General features: G+C 39.9%; 1 protein-coding gene across 2 annotated transcripts in view; it reads left to right on the top strand.

Annotated features, from left to right (window-relative positions):
* Nucleotides 1-17,272, top strand: part of GORASP2 (golgi reassembly stacking protein 2) — a 32,835-nt gene that overhangs the window by 8,874 nt on the left and 6,689 nt on the right. The window contains exons 2-8 of one of the 2 annotated variants that reach the window (XM_037912072.2): nt 7,461-7,541; nt 10,181-10,384; nt 12,740-12,826; nt 13,406-13,536; nt 14,619-14,751; nt 14,872-14,995; nt 16,090-16,176. In XM_037912072.2, coding sequence (XP_037768000.2) covers nt 7,461-7,541; nt 10,181-10,384; nt 12,740-12,826; nt 13,406-13,536; nt 14,619-14,751; nt 14,872-14,995; nt 16,090-16,176 — 847 coding nt within the window. Of the gene's footprint in view, nt 1-7,460; nt 7,542-9,656; nt 9,686-10,180; nt 10,385-12,739; nt 12,827-13,405; nt 13,537-14,618; nt 14,752-14,871; nt 14,996-16,089; nt 16,177-17,272 lie in introns of those variants that run through there. The other variant, XM_037912073.2, reaches the window with a different exon arrangement.

A 17,272-nucleotide genomic window follows, 5' to 3' on the forward strand; every position in this document is an offset into this window, starting at 1 on the left:
TAGAAACAGTGTCAGGCTTCTAATTTCTTGTGTGCACTTAGCTAATTAAGGCAACAGTCTTTTCTGTTTTGACCAATTATGCATTCGTTTCTGCACTTTCAAGACGAAATGGAGAGTAAAAGTCTGAAAATAATATATTCTCTCCGTTTTATTCCAGTTGCTCTGTATCCTTGCATGAGTAATCAATTTGGACATGCGGTTGTATTGATTCAGCCAATTTCTTTGTCGCAAATAAAGATATTTAAGTTGACCTCTCGTGATTTACAGGTTACAGTATTAAAGTAAAAAGAAAAGGAGTGTGGCACCTTAGAGACTACTAACAAAAGGCTGTAGCTCACGAAAGCTTATGCTCAAATAAATTTGTTAGTCTGTAAGGTGCCACAAGTACTCTTTTTCTTTTTGCGAATACAGACTAACACGGCTGCTACTCTGAAACCTATATTAGAGTACTTTTTTTCCCTGCTTTGGTGCAAAGGGAATCTGAGTATAAATACTCCCAAGGGTTTCTTTTTTTTTTTTTTTACTTCAACACTTCTTAGTTATCTTATAGCAAGGCAGCAAATAGTCATTTTTTTAAAGGCCAGTCTATATGAACTGTACATTGAGTGAAATTCAGTGCTGAGTATGGGGATTTATTTTCTTAAAACCTCTAGATCAATTCACTTATGAAGCTTTTGCTCTTGAAAAGTAGGTGTTTCATAAAGGAATTCAATACAACTGTGTACTATGTAATGCAGTAAAACTGGCAGAGATAAAAATGACTCCATCAGCTCTGAAAACTTACTTTTAATTCAAGCAATTCATAATAGTTTTATTACAGCCTACATACGTACACAATTTTTTGCTTTACTTTCACTGTCTTGCAGGTGATAAACTGGATACTACTTTAGCAGGGTTTCCTGTGAAAGTCAATTCAAACTTTCTGCTGCTGAAAGTGACTTACAGTCCATGGATTTGGACTAAAGTGTTCAAACTTGGGTACATGAAGTTAGGCTCCTAATCCGAAGTTAGGAACCTATATAAATTGCCTGACTTTCAAAGGTGCTGAGTGCCTACAGCACCCATGGATGTCAGTGATAGCTGTAAGGACTTAGCACCTTTGAAAATCAGACTGTTTTAGGTGTAGCTATATGGATTTAGAAGCCTAACATTAAAAATCCAGAACTGAAAATCTTGACCATTCTGTCATACAATACCCTTATTATTCATCACCATCACAGAGAGGGTTTTGCGTAGTATGGAAAAATGAGCTCAGCAACTTGAGTAAACTTCTCTGAGGCCTTATCCTCACTGCTGAAAATAAGTGTGCTTTATATGTTGGGGTAGCTAACATGTATGAGCTATCTCAAGGTAAAAACAAAATGAAAACAAAGCACTTTAGTTTTACCGTGAGGTCAATTTGGTGAATTTAACCCCAGATGTGGGTATAATTCTGACTCCACTTAGTTTAATGTGTGGAAAAACTGAAGTTCCTTGGCTTCAGTATGGTTTTTACCTTGGGATAGCTCATGCATATTGATTACCCCAAGGTAAAGAACACACATTTTCTAGCTAGGGAAGACAAGGCCTAAGCCTACAATGAAATGAGTAGTGATGATTGTCTGGAGTGAGGAAGTAGGCATATTGGCATTCTGAGGTGGGCCTAGAGAACAATATGTTTAAGTGCAGTTCTGCACAGGAGAGGTGGGGAAAGCAGAGGCAATCTGAGACCAGCCATAGACACAGAAATGCTTCCAGTGGTTCCCAAGTACATATCTCTCTCAGCCAGTTGTTCAGTGCCTCCTGACATGTTGGCTATGTTTGTTTTTTGCCAACCGGTTGGCCTGTTTGCTTGTTTATTTCACTATTGAATCATGACTGACAAAGCTCCATGCTCAGCACCCTACTGGTTGGTTGAGTGGTTCCATCTCAACAACAAACCACATTTCTGTGGGCCTGAGACAGCTGTTACTAAAGGAATAGTCTGCCAGTTTCCTGTAGTGTGACAGTGTTCCTAATGCACTTTAAAAAGGTAAAGTGTTTCTGATCCCTTATTAAATAAACCTGTTGGCCAAATAAGTATTTTTATTAATAATCTTTATAATAAACAAAATTCTCTCTTGCACTACACACATGAACACTATGTAGACCTATTAAGTACATTATACAGGCATACTGTAAGTTCATAAGTTAAAATGTGTGCTTTAGACTAGCCACTAGCTACTAAATTGCTATATTGTGCAATTCAAATAATAAATGGTGAAACTTGATTGCAACTGAAAACAAATTATTAGCTGGCTTTTGATTAAGCTTGTTGAGGTGCTGCTTTGATGTTTAGTGATTTTTCTGGTCAAGGTAGTGTGAAGAATAACCACTTTTTGGCAGAGCGTTGTGAGATCTAACACTCTACCCAATGGCATTTTGGTTTGTACACAAGAACTTTTGATGGTCACATCTGATCAATTCAAAAATTTAAGGGAGTGTTCTAGGGCTCAGTGGCCAGAACCCTATTGATTTTGGTGGAAATCAGGACAACTGAAAGGGGATGATGACACAGCCTCTGGCATCTGGTTAGTAATGGCAGCAGTACTGGCAAATACCTCTGTAATTGTCTGTAGATCAACGAACTGGCTGCTGACAGCCATTACCACATTCCGGCATAATTACACCCACCACCATAACCCCCAGTAGCATCTCTGCTGATCCTCCCAATAGTTTTAAAAATGTTGACGCCCTGAAAGAGAGGACAAAATATGAGACTGGAGGAAGTGGAGAATGGGAGTGCATCCAAAGACCCTGGCATGTGGCAAGAATGGGGGACTTTGGATCTGGGGGCACACACAGCCCTTGGCATGGGGGAGACCTGCGGGGGGGGGCACTCAGAATCCCTGGTTGTTGGGAGAATGGGAGACAACCCTGGTGTGGAGGAGGCGGGAATGGTAGCCATGGGGGAATGAGGGGCTACACAACTCCTGGCTGGGAGATTGGGGTTCCCTGGTATGGAGGGCAGTGAAGGGTATGCAGAGCTATTGGCATGGGGGAAGGAGAAATGGGAGAACCAGAACTACTGGTGGGGGGAGAATGGGAGACCCATCACCATGGTAGGAGGGAACATGGAAATGGGGGTGCACACAGAATCCCTAACAAGGTAGGAGAATGGGTACCCTGGTATGTGGGGGAATAGAAGGGTCATTGAGTCCCTGACATAGTATGGCGGTTGCGTGAGGGAGGCAGTGGAATTTTGCAGGGAATCCCTGAATTAGAGGAGGAAGGGAGGGTGGCCCACAGGGAGCTTGTGGGTGGGAACAGAGGAATGCAGGGAGCTCCTGTTGTGTGCAATGTGCTTGGCCTATAAAAGGAACAGTGTGTGAGAGAGAGAGAGCCTCTTGTACTTTCTAGTTTCTTACAACTTAACGTGTCAGTGGAGCGGGCCAGGTCTTGGCATTTCACTGTAGTTTCATGTGAGGTGCTAACTAGGGTGGATTGATTTTTAAATCACTAATTCTGGTCATGATTTAAATCAGCAAGAAGGGAACCGTGGTTTAAAGAAAAAGAGGAGGAGGACTTGTGGCACCTTAGAGACTAACAAATTTACTTGAGCATAAGCTTTTGTGAGCTACAGCTCAATTCACTTATGCGCATTTTGTTAGTCTCTAAGGTGCCACAAGTCCTCCTCCTTCTTTTTGCGGATACAGACTAACACGGCTGCTACTCTGAAACCTGTGATTTAAATAATTATTTTTAATCTTGTTTTGCATTTGTGCTTTTTAGTTACTTCCCTAAAGCGTGGCTCATAGGTTATATTATAAACTATTAAAACTAGGGCTGTTGCACGATTAAAACAATTAATTATGATTGTGTGATTAAACAAATTAATTGCAATTGTGCGATTAAACAATAATAGAATACCATTTATTTAAATATTTGTGTATGTTCTGTACATTTTCAAATATATTGATTTCAATTAGAATACAGAATACAAAGTGTACAGTGCTCACTTTATATTTTTATTACAAATATTTGCACTGTAAAAAAGAAACAAAAGAAATAGTATTTTTCAATTCACCTAATATAAGTACTGTAGTGCAGTCTCTTTATCATGAAAATTGAATTTACAAATGTAGAGTTATATACAAAAAATAACTACACTCAAAAATAAAACAGTGAGCCTACAAGTTCACTCAGTCCTACTTCTTGTTCAGCCGGTCAAGTTTGTTTACATTTGCAGGAGATGATGCTGCCCGCTTCTTGTGTACAATGTCACCTGAAAGTGAGAACAGACATTTGCAGCCAGCGTTGCAAGATATTTATGTGCCAGATGTGCTAAAATTCATATGTCCCTTCATGCTTCGCCCACCATTCTAGAGGACATGCTTCCATGCTGATGACGGGTTCTGCTTGATAATGATCCAAAGCAGTGCAGAGTGACCCACGTTCATTTTCATCATCTGAGTCAGGTGCCACCAACAAGGTTAATTTTCCTTTTGGGTGGTTCGGGTTCTGTAGTTTCCACATCAGACTGTTGCTCTTTTAAGATTTCTGAAAACATACTCTACATAGGGTGACCAGATGTCCCAATTTTATAGGGACAGTCCCGATATTTGGGGCTTTGTCTTATATAGGCTCCTATTACCTCCCACCCCCATCCCGATTTTTCACACGTGCTGTCTGGTCACCCTAGCTCTACACCTTGTCCCTCTCCGATTTTGGAAGGCACTTCAGATTCTTAAACCTTGGGTCGAGTGCTATAGCTACTTTTAGAAATCTCACATTGGTACCTTCTTTGCGTTTTGTCAAATCTGCAGTGAAAGTGTTCTTAAAATGAACAACATGTGCTGGGTCGTCATCTGAGACTGCTGTAACATGAAATATATGGCAGAATGCAGGTAAAACAAAGCAGGAGACATACAATTACCCCCCCCAAGGAGTTCAGTCACAAATGTAATTAACGCATTATTTTTTTACCGAGCACCATCAACATGGGAAGCATGTCCTCTGGAATGGTGGCCAAAGCATGAAGGGGCATACGAATGTTTAGCATACCTGGCACGTAAATACCTAGCAATGTGGTGGTGCCATGCGAACACCTGTTCTCATTTGTAAATAAGACATTGTAAATAAGAAGTGGGCAGCATTATCTCCCATAAATGTAAAAAAACTTGTTTGTGTTAGTGATTGGCTAAACAAGATGTAGAACTGAGTGGACTTGTAGTTTTAAATTTTGTTTTTGAGTGCAGTAACAAAAAAATCTACATTTGTAAGTTGCATATTCATGATAAAGAGATTGCACTACAGTACTTGTATGAGGTGAATTGAAAAATAAAGGAAATACCGTATATACTCGATCATAAGCCGGTTCATTTGTAAGCCGATCCCCGCAAGATAGATAAGTAAAAATGGAAAATTTTTATGACCCATTCATAAGCCGACCCTATAATTCAGGGGTCAGCAAACTTTGGCTCCCGGGCCATCAGGATTAGCTGCTGGCGGGTCAAGATGGTTTATTTACCTCGAGCATCTGCAGGCACAGAGGTGAAGCTAAGTAAACAAAGTGTCCCGGCGCACCAGCTGCTTACCCTGAGGGGCCGGGACAGGAAGTGGTGAGGAAATTTTGGGGAGGGGGGAGAAGCTGGGGGTCAGCGGAGTAACCCCTGTGACCACCTGCCACATGACCCCACCCCTAGCCGGGACCCCCACACACTCCCCATCCCATCCCTTCACACCTTGTCTGGGGAGGGCCAGGGGAGGATGTCTCTGGCCTGGCGGCAGCCTGCTCATGGGATAGTGTGTATTCCAGTTATGCGGCTATACCAAAAGGAGGACCGGAGACACTTGGTAGGGTTTTAATAACTTTATTATTTTTAGATGTCTGGGACTACTCGGCAGGTAAAATTGTACAGTGCAGGTAACTCCATGTTCATTCAATATCTGCCCGGGGGCTTCTGCCAGTTTCCCTCTTTTTCCATCCAGGTCCCCCAGCCAACCCATTGCTGGGACCTTACCATTCCTCCTCCTCCTCCTTGTCCCCCGCCCCGGAACATGGGTTAAAATGGGCTGTAAGAAAGGGGGGGTTGGCTCCATGCTGTACCACTCATAGGGCCGGAAATCTTCTCTCCCCCCCCCCCCCCCCCCCCCCCCCGCCCCCATTCTGCTCCTTTAACCAACATCTCCTTTTTAAGTCCTTTACCAAGCCATTTATTTGGTCACTGTATCCCTTCCCTATGGAGTACCTGCACTGGACATCTGCCCCACACTTACTTCATGAGTTGCATCATCCTAACCTAACTCCCTTCCCTACTCCCATAACAAAGCCCTCCCTAAACTGCTGTGGGGAAGGTGAAGCTCTCAACCCCCGTTCCACCTAGGCCAGTCCCCTAGAAAGTTACAGCTAGTGCGATGTCCACAACAGGTCCCGACCAAACTTGGTGTTTTGCCCCTCTGAGGGAGGAAGGGTGTGTGCTGCTCCACCTGGTCTGGAGAAAAGGGGCTTCTCCCACTGGGCTTGCTCTTTATCAACTCCGGTCCTTGGGGGATGAGTCAGCATCAGCATGCTGACCCCACTCCTCCTTTTGCAGCAGCTTCTGAGCCTCTCTCCCCACCCCTGCCCTGCCTGTAAAGCACTATTCCCTCTTCCCTGGCAAGCTGGATGTCACCCCCTCCTCCCCGCTTAAAGGTGCACTGCAATCATTATAACACAGCAGTTCTCAAACTTCATTGCACTGTGACCCCCTTCTGACAACAAAAATTACTACACAACCCCGGGGGGGGCAAAGCCTGAGCTCACCCAAGCCCCACCACACCAGGCAGGAGGGCCAAAGCCCAAGCCCCACTGCCCTGGGCAGGGGGGAGCCAAAGCTGAAGTCCAAGGGCTTCAGTCCCGGGTGAGGGACCTATAACCTGAGCTCTGAGCGCTTCAGCCCTGAGTAGCAGACTTTGGCTTCGGCCTCAGTCCCGGATCCCAGCAAGTCTAAAGCCAGCCCTGGGAATCCTATTAAAACAGGATTGCAACCCACTTTGGAGTCCCAACCCACGGTTCTAACATTTCAGGATGTGGTGCTGACTGTCTCCTAATGGTGCTAAAACAGAACAAGCTAAGAAGGATTTAATTTTTTTTTTTTTTGTAAAAAGCAGGCTTGAATAAAGTTGGGCTTTGAATCATAATTTTACCAGTTATCTAGAGCTATTTACCTGCAGCAGAAGAATAAAATTTAAATGTTGGTGAGAAATAGTAGCTACCTTGTATAACTGATTTCCCAACAAATTAATGATGTATTTTGTTAAGACTGAGAATTTTTCCCAACAAGCTATTTCAAGGCAGTTCAAATTTTGAGACTCAACTACTGTACTTGGGTGTTGTGTGACTTCTAAAATTATATGGTTTGCAATAGTAGGAGTTAATAGTTGTAAAATACAAATTTTAATACCCATACAATTGTAATTTTTCCACTAAATCCCCCTCTATTATAACTTTTTTTTGATAGGTACAAGAAAATTCACCAGGACATAGGGCTGGACTGGAGCCATTCTTTGATTTTATTGTTTCTATTAATGATTCAAGATTGGTAAGTTCATTGCATATTGTAACAGTCTAGTTGCATGTAAGCAATAAGTTTTTGTGGTGAGAGTCCGGTTTTGCTAAACTTTGAGTTCATATTTTACTTGAATTGTTTTATTTAAATTGGCAAATCTAAATACTTAAAAAGTTAGTCTTGAGTCACTTATCCAGTAGCTTGACTTTCAGCAAAACTTAAACTGGAGAACAGCATTTGTCTTGATCAAAATGCCAAGTAGAAAAGCTCCATCTAAATCATCTATTTAATCATCCATTTGTACTTCTTATTTTCTAAAGAAAGGTGCATTCTTGCTGATTGACATAACCGTTGAAACATTGTTCATTTATAGCTAAATAGAGCCTTTACACTAGATTTGGTACGTCTTTATGATACCTAGGAGGGTACACAATAATGATATACATTTATTTAAGCAACTATATAACTTATTTTCACATTCCTATTAATTGTACATTTTAGTATGTTAGATTTTTCCAATCACCATTTTATGATTTATATATTTTTTTAAATTATTTTTTGGAAAACATTGATTTTTATCCACCCTGATCAAAGCTTCTGGACTTTGGTATCTTGACATGCAAATATTATCGAACAGGAACGAAGGAGAATGCAGTGATCCAAGCTATGTCTCTCCCCTCTGAGGGCAGGGTCCCTTCCCATTTGAATGGATCCTGAATCTTCTGTGGAGAGGAGAGTAGGTGAAACCTACATTAGAGTCCCTCTGGCACTGGATTTTGGCAGAGTGGAAGAGGAAGACCTGGCCACATCTCAGCGAGACTCCTCAAACTCTGCCAGAGCAGAGTTTAACTAAGAGGAAAATAGGAATACTTGGTGTACCTGAATTCACTTTTTCAGATCTATAATTTGATCCTGGCACCTCCCATGTGGTACAGGCCACTTGCCAGAGAGGGTAACAGGTCCTGTGGGACACGCTGGGTAAACGGAAAAGATTTTGTGCATTCTGCAGTCACTGAAGTGAATCTTGTGCACTGTTTTGATGCTGCTGCCATAACTAAAGAAGAACTACACAGGTCCTCCTCTCTGACTTTAGATAGCAGGTGATTGAAGATCAGAACTTCTAAAAGGGAAGACAGGGCAGCCTTAGTAGAGCCACATCTTTCAGTGTTTGTAATGCAGGATAACTGCATCTCCACAGGCTTTTCAGCGCAGAAGACTTCTAAGCCTACGGGGGAAATAACAAGGACCTTCTATGATCAAAGTGCAGTTCTGGTTGCATTCTACATAGGTCCAATGCAAGCAAAGAAAATAGGCACTTGAAGTCAAAGTAAACTGGAAATATCATTCTAAAAGTTTTCTGAACCACAAGGCTTGTTTTTACAAATGGACATCGTATATAACATTGTATTGTAAATGTAAACATTTTATAGCCTTGAACTAAATATGTCTGAAATAGTTACTTTGCATGTTTTGATTATTGTTTACATCTGGAAGGGCTAGCTTTTGGCTATTGAATTGCTATTTGCAATATCCTTTTAGTTATGGAACAACTCTTTTCCCAAAAACTTTAAGAACATTTATGTTTTAAGCCAAGTCATTTTGAATTCCAGTGCTTTTATTTTGCAACTAAATAAGAGCTAAAATTTCGAGCTAGATTTGGGCTCAGTAGTGTGTCCTATATGGTTTTTGAATAAACAGATTAATGTAAGATTACTTGGACTGTTTCAGATCCTATAGCAGTGATACTCAGACCTAAGTGGTTCAGGAGTCAAATTAGCAATCACATTACCCAAGAGAGTCACAGTAATGTTTCATTTATTGTGCTATATATATATATATTTATATTTAAACAGTATGATGGGGAAATAGTTTTTATTTATATATAAATACTTGGTCAGTCATTTTATTTATTTTTATATATATAATTATTCTCACAGCAAAATGACTGACCAAGTATTATTTTATCAACTACAATTGGTTAATAACAGTAAAACATCACAGGGTTTTAATATCATGTGCTGCAAAAAGCCACAGGAGACTCATTAAAAGAGCCTCACTCTGAATATCACTATCCTATAGGAACATTAGTCTATCTATAAAATGTCTATTTTGAAAGCTTGCTTACTTTCACAAGTCCAGAAGAAACTGTCACTCTGCACTTCTGCAGCAAACAAAAAGTAAGTTTATACATCATGTTGAATGCCTCTGTTACACTTCTTGTTTTGCTTGTTCAGCATTTTAACCCTACAGTTAAAGACTTTTGTATACAAAGTGATTGGAAGCTTAATAATTACTTACCGTGTTAAGTTTATGTATAGCATAAGACAGATCATTGCTTACCAATGCCAGATTCCTATCACATTAAAGCACAAAGAATTAATTTCCTTAATTTTGAATTGCCTACGTTTGGGTGATTTGTGTGTAAAAAAAATCAAGACAAAACTTTACGTATATTTCTTTCTCTGAATAGAGAAGTTAAGGAAATTACTTGATAGGAAACTATGAGGAATTGAAAATTTTTAATATGAAAGCCACTGTAGAGAAATCCAATAAATACTTCCTAATCTCAGTGTTCTCTGTATGACCTTTGAAATGCAAACTTGGTGCTATAAAATTGAACACTTCTTTTGTTAAACACTATAAACCAAAGTGATTTGTATGTGTACTTCCAGAATAAAGACAATGACACACTCAAGGATCTGTTGAAAGCAAATGTTGAAAAGCCTGTAAAAATGCAAGTGTACAGTAGCAAAACGCTGGAACTGAGAGAAACATCAGTAACTCCCAGTAATATGTGGGGTGGACAGGGCCTGCTGGGAGTGAGTATTCGTTTCTGCAGTTTTGATGGAGCCAATGAAAATGTATGGCATGTATTGGTATGTACAATCTTTTAAAGGTTTCTCTACTGTAAAAAGTCATTGCCTACAACTTATTAATCATATTGCATTTATTGTTAATTTTTAGCTGAAAATAAGTTACAAACATGCACCTGTGGAGTGGGAAGGCTAGCTATTCAGTGCCAAGTAATTTATCTCCAAAGTTACTAAAAAATGTTGTATAGAGAAACAAGAAATGGTAGGCCAACTTAGGGATGTGGCTCCCACTATTTTTAGACACGGGTTCATCTACATACCTGAGTAGTCACCACAATTACAAGTAAGCAAAGTCACAGAATCGGAAATGTAGGACCGGAAGGGACCCCTGCACTTAGGCAGGACCAAGTAAACCTAGACCATCCCTGGTAGGTATTTGTCTAACCTGCTCTTAAAAACCTCCAGTGACAGGGATTCCACAACCTCCCATGTCTTGGTAACTTATTCCAGTACATAACTATCCTTACAATTAGGGTATGTCTACACTACCCATGTTACAGCGCAGCCACGACCATACTGTGACGTGGGCAGTGTAGACATGCTTTATTGCTGGGGAGAGCTCTCTCGGCGATAAAAAAAAAACAAACACCTGAATGAGCAGTGGTAGCTTTATCGCTGGGAGTTTCTCCGGTCATAGCTTTACTGGAGACCAGGGTGCACCTTTTTAGGATTGGGTTGGACTAAAATATTCATTGGTATCCTTTTTGTATTGACTCAGTGGCTTCATGAGTTGGTTTTGTTGACACCTTCAGCTCCTGAACATTCAGTCCCTTTAATGAATATGTAGCACACTTCTAAGTGCTTGTGGTCTTTTGTGGCAGGACTCTCTCAGATAATGTTCATGTTAGAGGTTTTAATTTTTTTTATTCTATTTCTGAGATATTTCTTCAGTTTCATTAGGGTTCAACAGGAATTGAAATTCTGTTTTTAAAAGTTCAATGTTCCTAGTTTTAAAAAGTTTTTAAAATTGTCTTAACATTTCGAGATTACACAGAGTTCTTCTTCGGGTTTGGTTCTGCGTAAGCTCGGAAGCTTCTCTCTTCCATCAGCAGCAGTCAGACTAATAAAAGATATCACCTCTTCCACCTTGTCCTCAAACTGGAAGAGTTACTAAGTTAGTCTTTGAAGAGGTGATTCTTGTTTTGTGAGGAGTTGCTGAAGTACTGCGTCAATATAAATTTCTATTTTAAAATATTTTCTTAGATAGGTAGTTAAGCAATTGATCTTGCTGTGTTGGTCTGTAACCATTTCCTATTAACATAACAATTGCATTAGGAAGTTATGACATTAGATGCTTACTTTAGACAAAATATTTGAATATAGATCTGAAAGAGGTTCATGCACTGTAATCTAAAGAATTACAAGAGGTTTTATTTTTGAGTGGAAACGTTATAAGTTGTCTGTAAAATATTTCCCAACCATAAATGTTCTTTTACATTTGAAAAATGAAGCTGTAATTGTGTTTATGAAAGAAACCCACTTTACTCCTAGTTTATGGCTGGGATAACACATCCCTATTCATGACCTTTTTGTTTGTTTGTTGTTTTTTGCTCTTAACACCATTTTGAAGTCAGGACTAACTATTTGCAAAAAATGTTGATAGGGATAAAACTTTCTTTGCCCATTGATATTTTATACCAAAGAAGTATCGCTCTGTGATAAGCTTTGTGTATTCAAGTAAATGGTGTTTTCCCAGTTGCAGCAATTTCTATTTGAAAATCAAATATGCCTGTGGAAAATTCCATACAACACACAACTACCATTTGACATCCTTCAATACACATCCTTCATACACATAGACATACACATCCTTCAATTCATAAAACAAAGGCAAATAGACCAGACTGTCAGGCTGCAGTCCAAGGGTCATAAACAAGCTAACTCCCTCGGCACTTGGCTTGTATCCAGTAATGTTTTCTCAGGTATCACTGTATAATATAGTTGTAGCTACATCCTAAAATTCAATAAAGGTGCAATCTAGTTTGTAATGACCTAACATTGTAGGAATACACTATAATAGTTAATACTCATTTTTGCATAAATATTGAGGTCTCCCCAACACATCCTCCAGCTTGAAGACTGGAGTCAAAACATTTTGTGTGGCAGGGGATAATAGTGACAAATCAGAGACCCATATGTCTGCGGGATATCTTATCAAATCTTATCTTTACATATGTACTCTTGTAGTAGGAATTTTGAATATCTTACAGTATCTTTTAAAACGGGACTAAGTATTTGGAACATTTTACATTTTGTGTGTTAATTCCTTTAAACTCAAAGTTTGGGAAGGGTTTTATTACTGTCTTTGCTAATACTTTGAGCATATTTAACTTCTGTAATTTTATATCTTGAAACTAGGAAGTCGAATCAAATTCTCCTGCTGCACTAGCAGGTCTTAGACCACATAGTGACTATGTCATCGGAGCAGATACTGTCATGAATGAGGTAGTATAACTTTTTGAATTTCATTTACAAGAAGCAGAATACCAGGGCAATATTAATATTAAGCCCAACTTGCTCAGCATCCTGTGCTAATAGAAATTCTTTGCCACTTAGTGGGAGGAGCTCTGGCACAGCAAGTCTACATTTCTGAGTACACAAATATAACTTCAGAGTTTAAAAATGCTGTTTAAAATGCCTTCATATAATAAGATGGGATTAGTTTACACTTTTTAAAAATAATTTGAAAGATTTATTAGGAATTAAACAAGTAGTAAAACATAATTTAAACTTTAATTTTTTTATTCTGATTTGAAATCTGAGTTATCATACCAAATGTAGTAGTTTGTCATCTGTTTTCAGTCTGAAAATGTAAATAAACTATTTTATCTGTGGAGTATATTGAAATTTTGCACGCACGCACGCTCTAAGGCTCCAGTCCTGCAATAAACACCTCAGAGGTGCCAGGCTCTGCTAGTTCTGCAATGGAGCCTATGAGATGCCAGTTTCCATATTTATAGATCCTAAAATTAAAATACTATTTAAAAAAATTAACCAATTTGCAATGTTCCAATTTGTTTTCAGTCTGAAGATCTGTTCTCTCTCATTGAAACACACGAAGGAAAACCATTAAAACTTTATGTGTACAACACAGACACGGATAATTGTCGAGAGGTGATTATTACCCCCAATTCTGCATGGGGTGGAGAAGGCAGGTAAGCTAATTCAACATACCAAATGATGGTTTTGCAGCAGCACCTAGCTCATTCAGGATTAGGGCCCCACTGTGCTTGATTCTGTAGAAACAGAGGAAAAGGTAATTCCTGTTGCAAAGCGTATTACTGCTAATAAGAAACTTTGTGCAGTGGTGATTTACATACAAATTAGTTTGTAGGAGGGCCCTTGTTTTTTTTGTAGTTACTCAAATTAGCTCATTTAAAAGTTCATAAAACTTTATGAATGCTTAGTGCATTAGACTTGAAATCTTGATACTGTATAATATGCTAAAGCATGTAGTAGGTAGAACAGAAGACTGCAACTGATGTACCTGGGTTGTATTTTCAGCTATATCTTTAACTTACTCTGATTTGGGGCAGGTAATTAAGTTCTGTACCTTATTTCCCTATCTGTAAATCTATTTTATAAGGGTGTGGTTGAGGCTTAGCTATGTTTCTAATAGTTTTTAAATCTTTTGAATACCTGTGGTTTTGTGTAGTGATGCTAGTGGTTGGAAGGAGCTATAGAGGTTCAAAGTAATAAGTATAATCTACTAGTGAGAATATTTCCACAGAAAAATGACATGTACTCTAGTACTTTTCCATATAACAATAGGCTTTATTCTATCTTGAGATTCATTATGACATCTTGAGCCATTTGCAGGTAATTGGCTATGTTTTCTAATAGCTATTTGCTTATGGTGTATTGTAAACCAGTCCTCCAAAGGAAGTTATAGAAGCCTCATTAGTTGTCACTTAAAACTGGATTACACAAAGGAAGCCCTTGGAAAAAATACTGTAGGGGGAACAATCCTGTAGTCGCAAGGGAATGGACTAATCTAATAAGTCTCTTCAATAAGTGCCTACAGCTCTGTTGGTGGACACACTTCTGTGTCTCGCTATAGTTCAAGACACCATTCTTGTGGTTTTTGGGAATCCGAGAACTGAGTCCTTTTCACATTAGGCAAGGTTGTTCTGTGCTGTTTGTTTAGTGTAGGGTCCATGGTGATGGTGGCTTATGCATGTACCAAGGTCAGACTGGTCTGTTCCTGTCTAACCTTTAAATGTTCATATTTTAAAAGCCTAGGTTGTGGCATTGGCTATGGGTATTTACATCGGATACCTACACGCCCATTTGAAGAGGGAAAGAAAATTTCTCTCCCTGGGCAATTGCATAGTGCACCCATCAGTCCACTCAAAGATGGATTTACAGAGGTAAGTTGTAATCTCTTTTGTGCTTGATAAAATAACTGTGAAAGTATAACTAACATTTGTTTCATTGTTGTGGATTCCAGTGAAACATAACTACTAACACTAACTTCTCATTTTTGTAAGGTTCAACTGTCTTCAGTTAATCCCCCATCCACATTACCACCTGGAACAACAGGAATTGAACAGGGTCTGTCAGGACTGTCCATTAGTTCAACCCCTACAACGGTCAGTAGTGTTCTCAGTACAGGTATGTATAAAATAAAAACAACCTCACTTGTGAAATGCATTCATAATGTATTGACTTCTGTCATTCAGAAAGATGGATTTGTCAGTTAACTTCACAAAGAGAAAACATGTTTGTAGAAATGCATATGATTTCCAGAGTTCACTTCTTCCCTTTGCCTCTTCCAAAACCATTTCCCAAAAACTAGGACTTAGTATATTTCACATCATAGCCCAATGGTAAAATGTACTTTCACTGTAAGGTGAGTGTCTCCTAACCTGTTAACACCAGGGTTCAAAATTACTGATAGCAAAACCTTATAAACATGGCATAAAATGCTAATGCAGAAACACTGAATCCCTATAAGTAGGGCCCTACCAAATTCGTGCTATGAAAAACACATCATGGACCATGAAATCTGGTCTTCTGTGCTTTTACCTTGTACTATACAGATTTCACAGGGGAGACCAATGTTTCTCAAATTGAGGGTCCTAACTTAAAAGGGAGTTGCAGGCGGGGTCACTTCTATACTGCCTTCAGAGCTGGGCGGCCAGAGAGTGGCGACTACTGGCCAGGTGCCCAGCTCTGAAGGCAGCGCCCCGCCAGCAGAGTGCAGAAGTAAGGGTGGCAATACCATACCATGCCACCCTTACTTCTGCACTGCTGCCTTCAGAGCTGGGTGGGTGGAGAGTGCTGACTGGGGGTCCAGCTCTGCAGGTAGCAGTGCAGAAGTAAGGGTGGCAATACCATACCAGGCCATCCTTACTTCAGTGCTGCTGCTGGCGGCGGCTCTGCCTTCAGAGCTGGGATCCCAGCCAGTAGCCACTACTCTCCAGCTACCAAGCTCTGAAGGCAGCTCCACCGCCAGCAACAGCACAGAAGTAAGGGTCACAGTACCACAACCCCTCCCCACCCCACAATAATCTTGTGACCCACAATACTGTGAAATTTTAAATAGCTGAAATCATGAAATTTATTATTTTTTTTTTTTAAATCCTATGACCTAACCCTAACCTATAAGTTCCTCTTTGAGATACTGTGTGAGGAAGTGTGTTGGAATGTTGCATACTTGGACATATTTGAAATGATGGTATATACTTACATGAATCTTTCATTAGGTGTCCCAACAGTACCATTATTGCCACCACAAGTAAATCAGTCCCTCAGTTCAGTGCCACCAGTTAACCCAGCAACTACATTGCCAGGTGAGTAGTGAAAATTTTGAGCAAGCTCAAACATTTTAGAAACAAAATAACGCAAGATGGTATAGAACAATAGGGAGAAAGAGGAGGTTTGTATTTGTTGGCCCCATTCTTTAGAAAATTGTTTATCCATGTATGTCCATTTCTGTCATTTTGTTTAACTGGAATGTAGGAGTAATTTGTCCCTTTCGTTCTCATAATGTGTTCTAACAGCATTAAGGTGTAATGGTGTTCTAAGGATAGTTAAGTACTGGAATAGGTTACCCAGGGAGGTTGTGGAATTTCTGTCATTGGAGATTTTAAGGACAGTTTAGACAAACACCTGTCACGGAAGATCTAGGTTTACTTGGTCCTGCCTCGGCATGGGTGGATGGATGAAATTATGTCTGATGTCCCTTCCAGCCCTACGTTTCTATATCTAGATAAACCATACTTGCTGTTCACTTAGAACATATTTTTTCTTCAGCACTTATAATTGTGCAAGACCCATAACAGGAAAAAAAATTTGTGTGGCCTTTGCCTCAAACACCATACAATCAAATTTTTAGATGTGATGTGACCGATGAGGAAGGAGAAGGTACATGTGCTCAACTTAATGATTCAGTTACGTTTTTTAAATGTTGATTCTCTAGAACTCTGTGTAACAGGGCTGCCTTGGTCCTGCTTCTGTCTCAGTCCACAAATTATGCGGAGACCCTTTTGCTGGTTCAGTACCCTGTGTAGTTTATTTACAGTTGCATCCCACCACCCTCACAGCATACCTAAGACCTTTCCCAAGCAGAGGAGCTTAATCTCTCTCTCCCTCCTCCTTCCTGTGCCTAGTTGTGGGGTCTTGCCTAATAGCTTAATTGGCCTTTCTGCCCTGCTGGGCCCACAAATTAGGCGCAACCTTGTATAGTCAGCTCCAATCTGCTTTGCCTGAATGTGGCTGCTGTGAAGAGTGCTAACTCAGGCCTTTGTACCCTAGCACTGTGGAACAGAGTTTTGAGGCGTAATCTAAATAAAGAGGAGGTAGTGGGTTGGCAAACTGGGACTGGACTCTCAAATATCTGAAAATCCCCCAATTTGGTAATACCTGCATTTTCAGGGAACAGTTATA

The sequence above is a fragment of the Chelonia mydas genome, chromosome 11, assembly GCF_015237465.2.
Source record: "Chelonia mydas isolate rCheMyd1 chromosome 11, rCheMyd1.pri.v2, whole genome shotgun sequence".
NCBI lineage: Eukaryota > Metazoa > Chordata > Testudines > Cheloniidae > Chelonia > Chelonia mydas.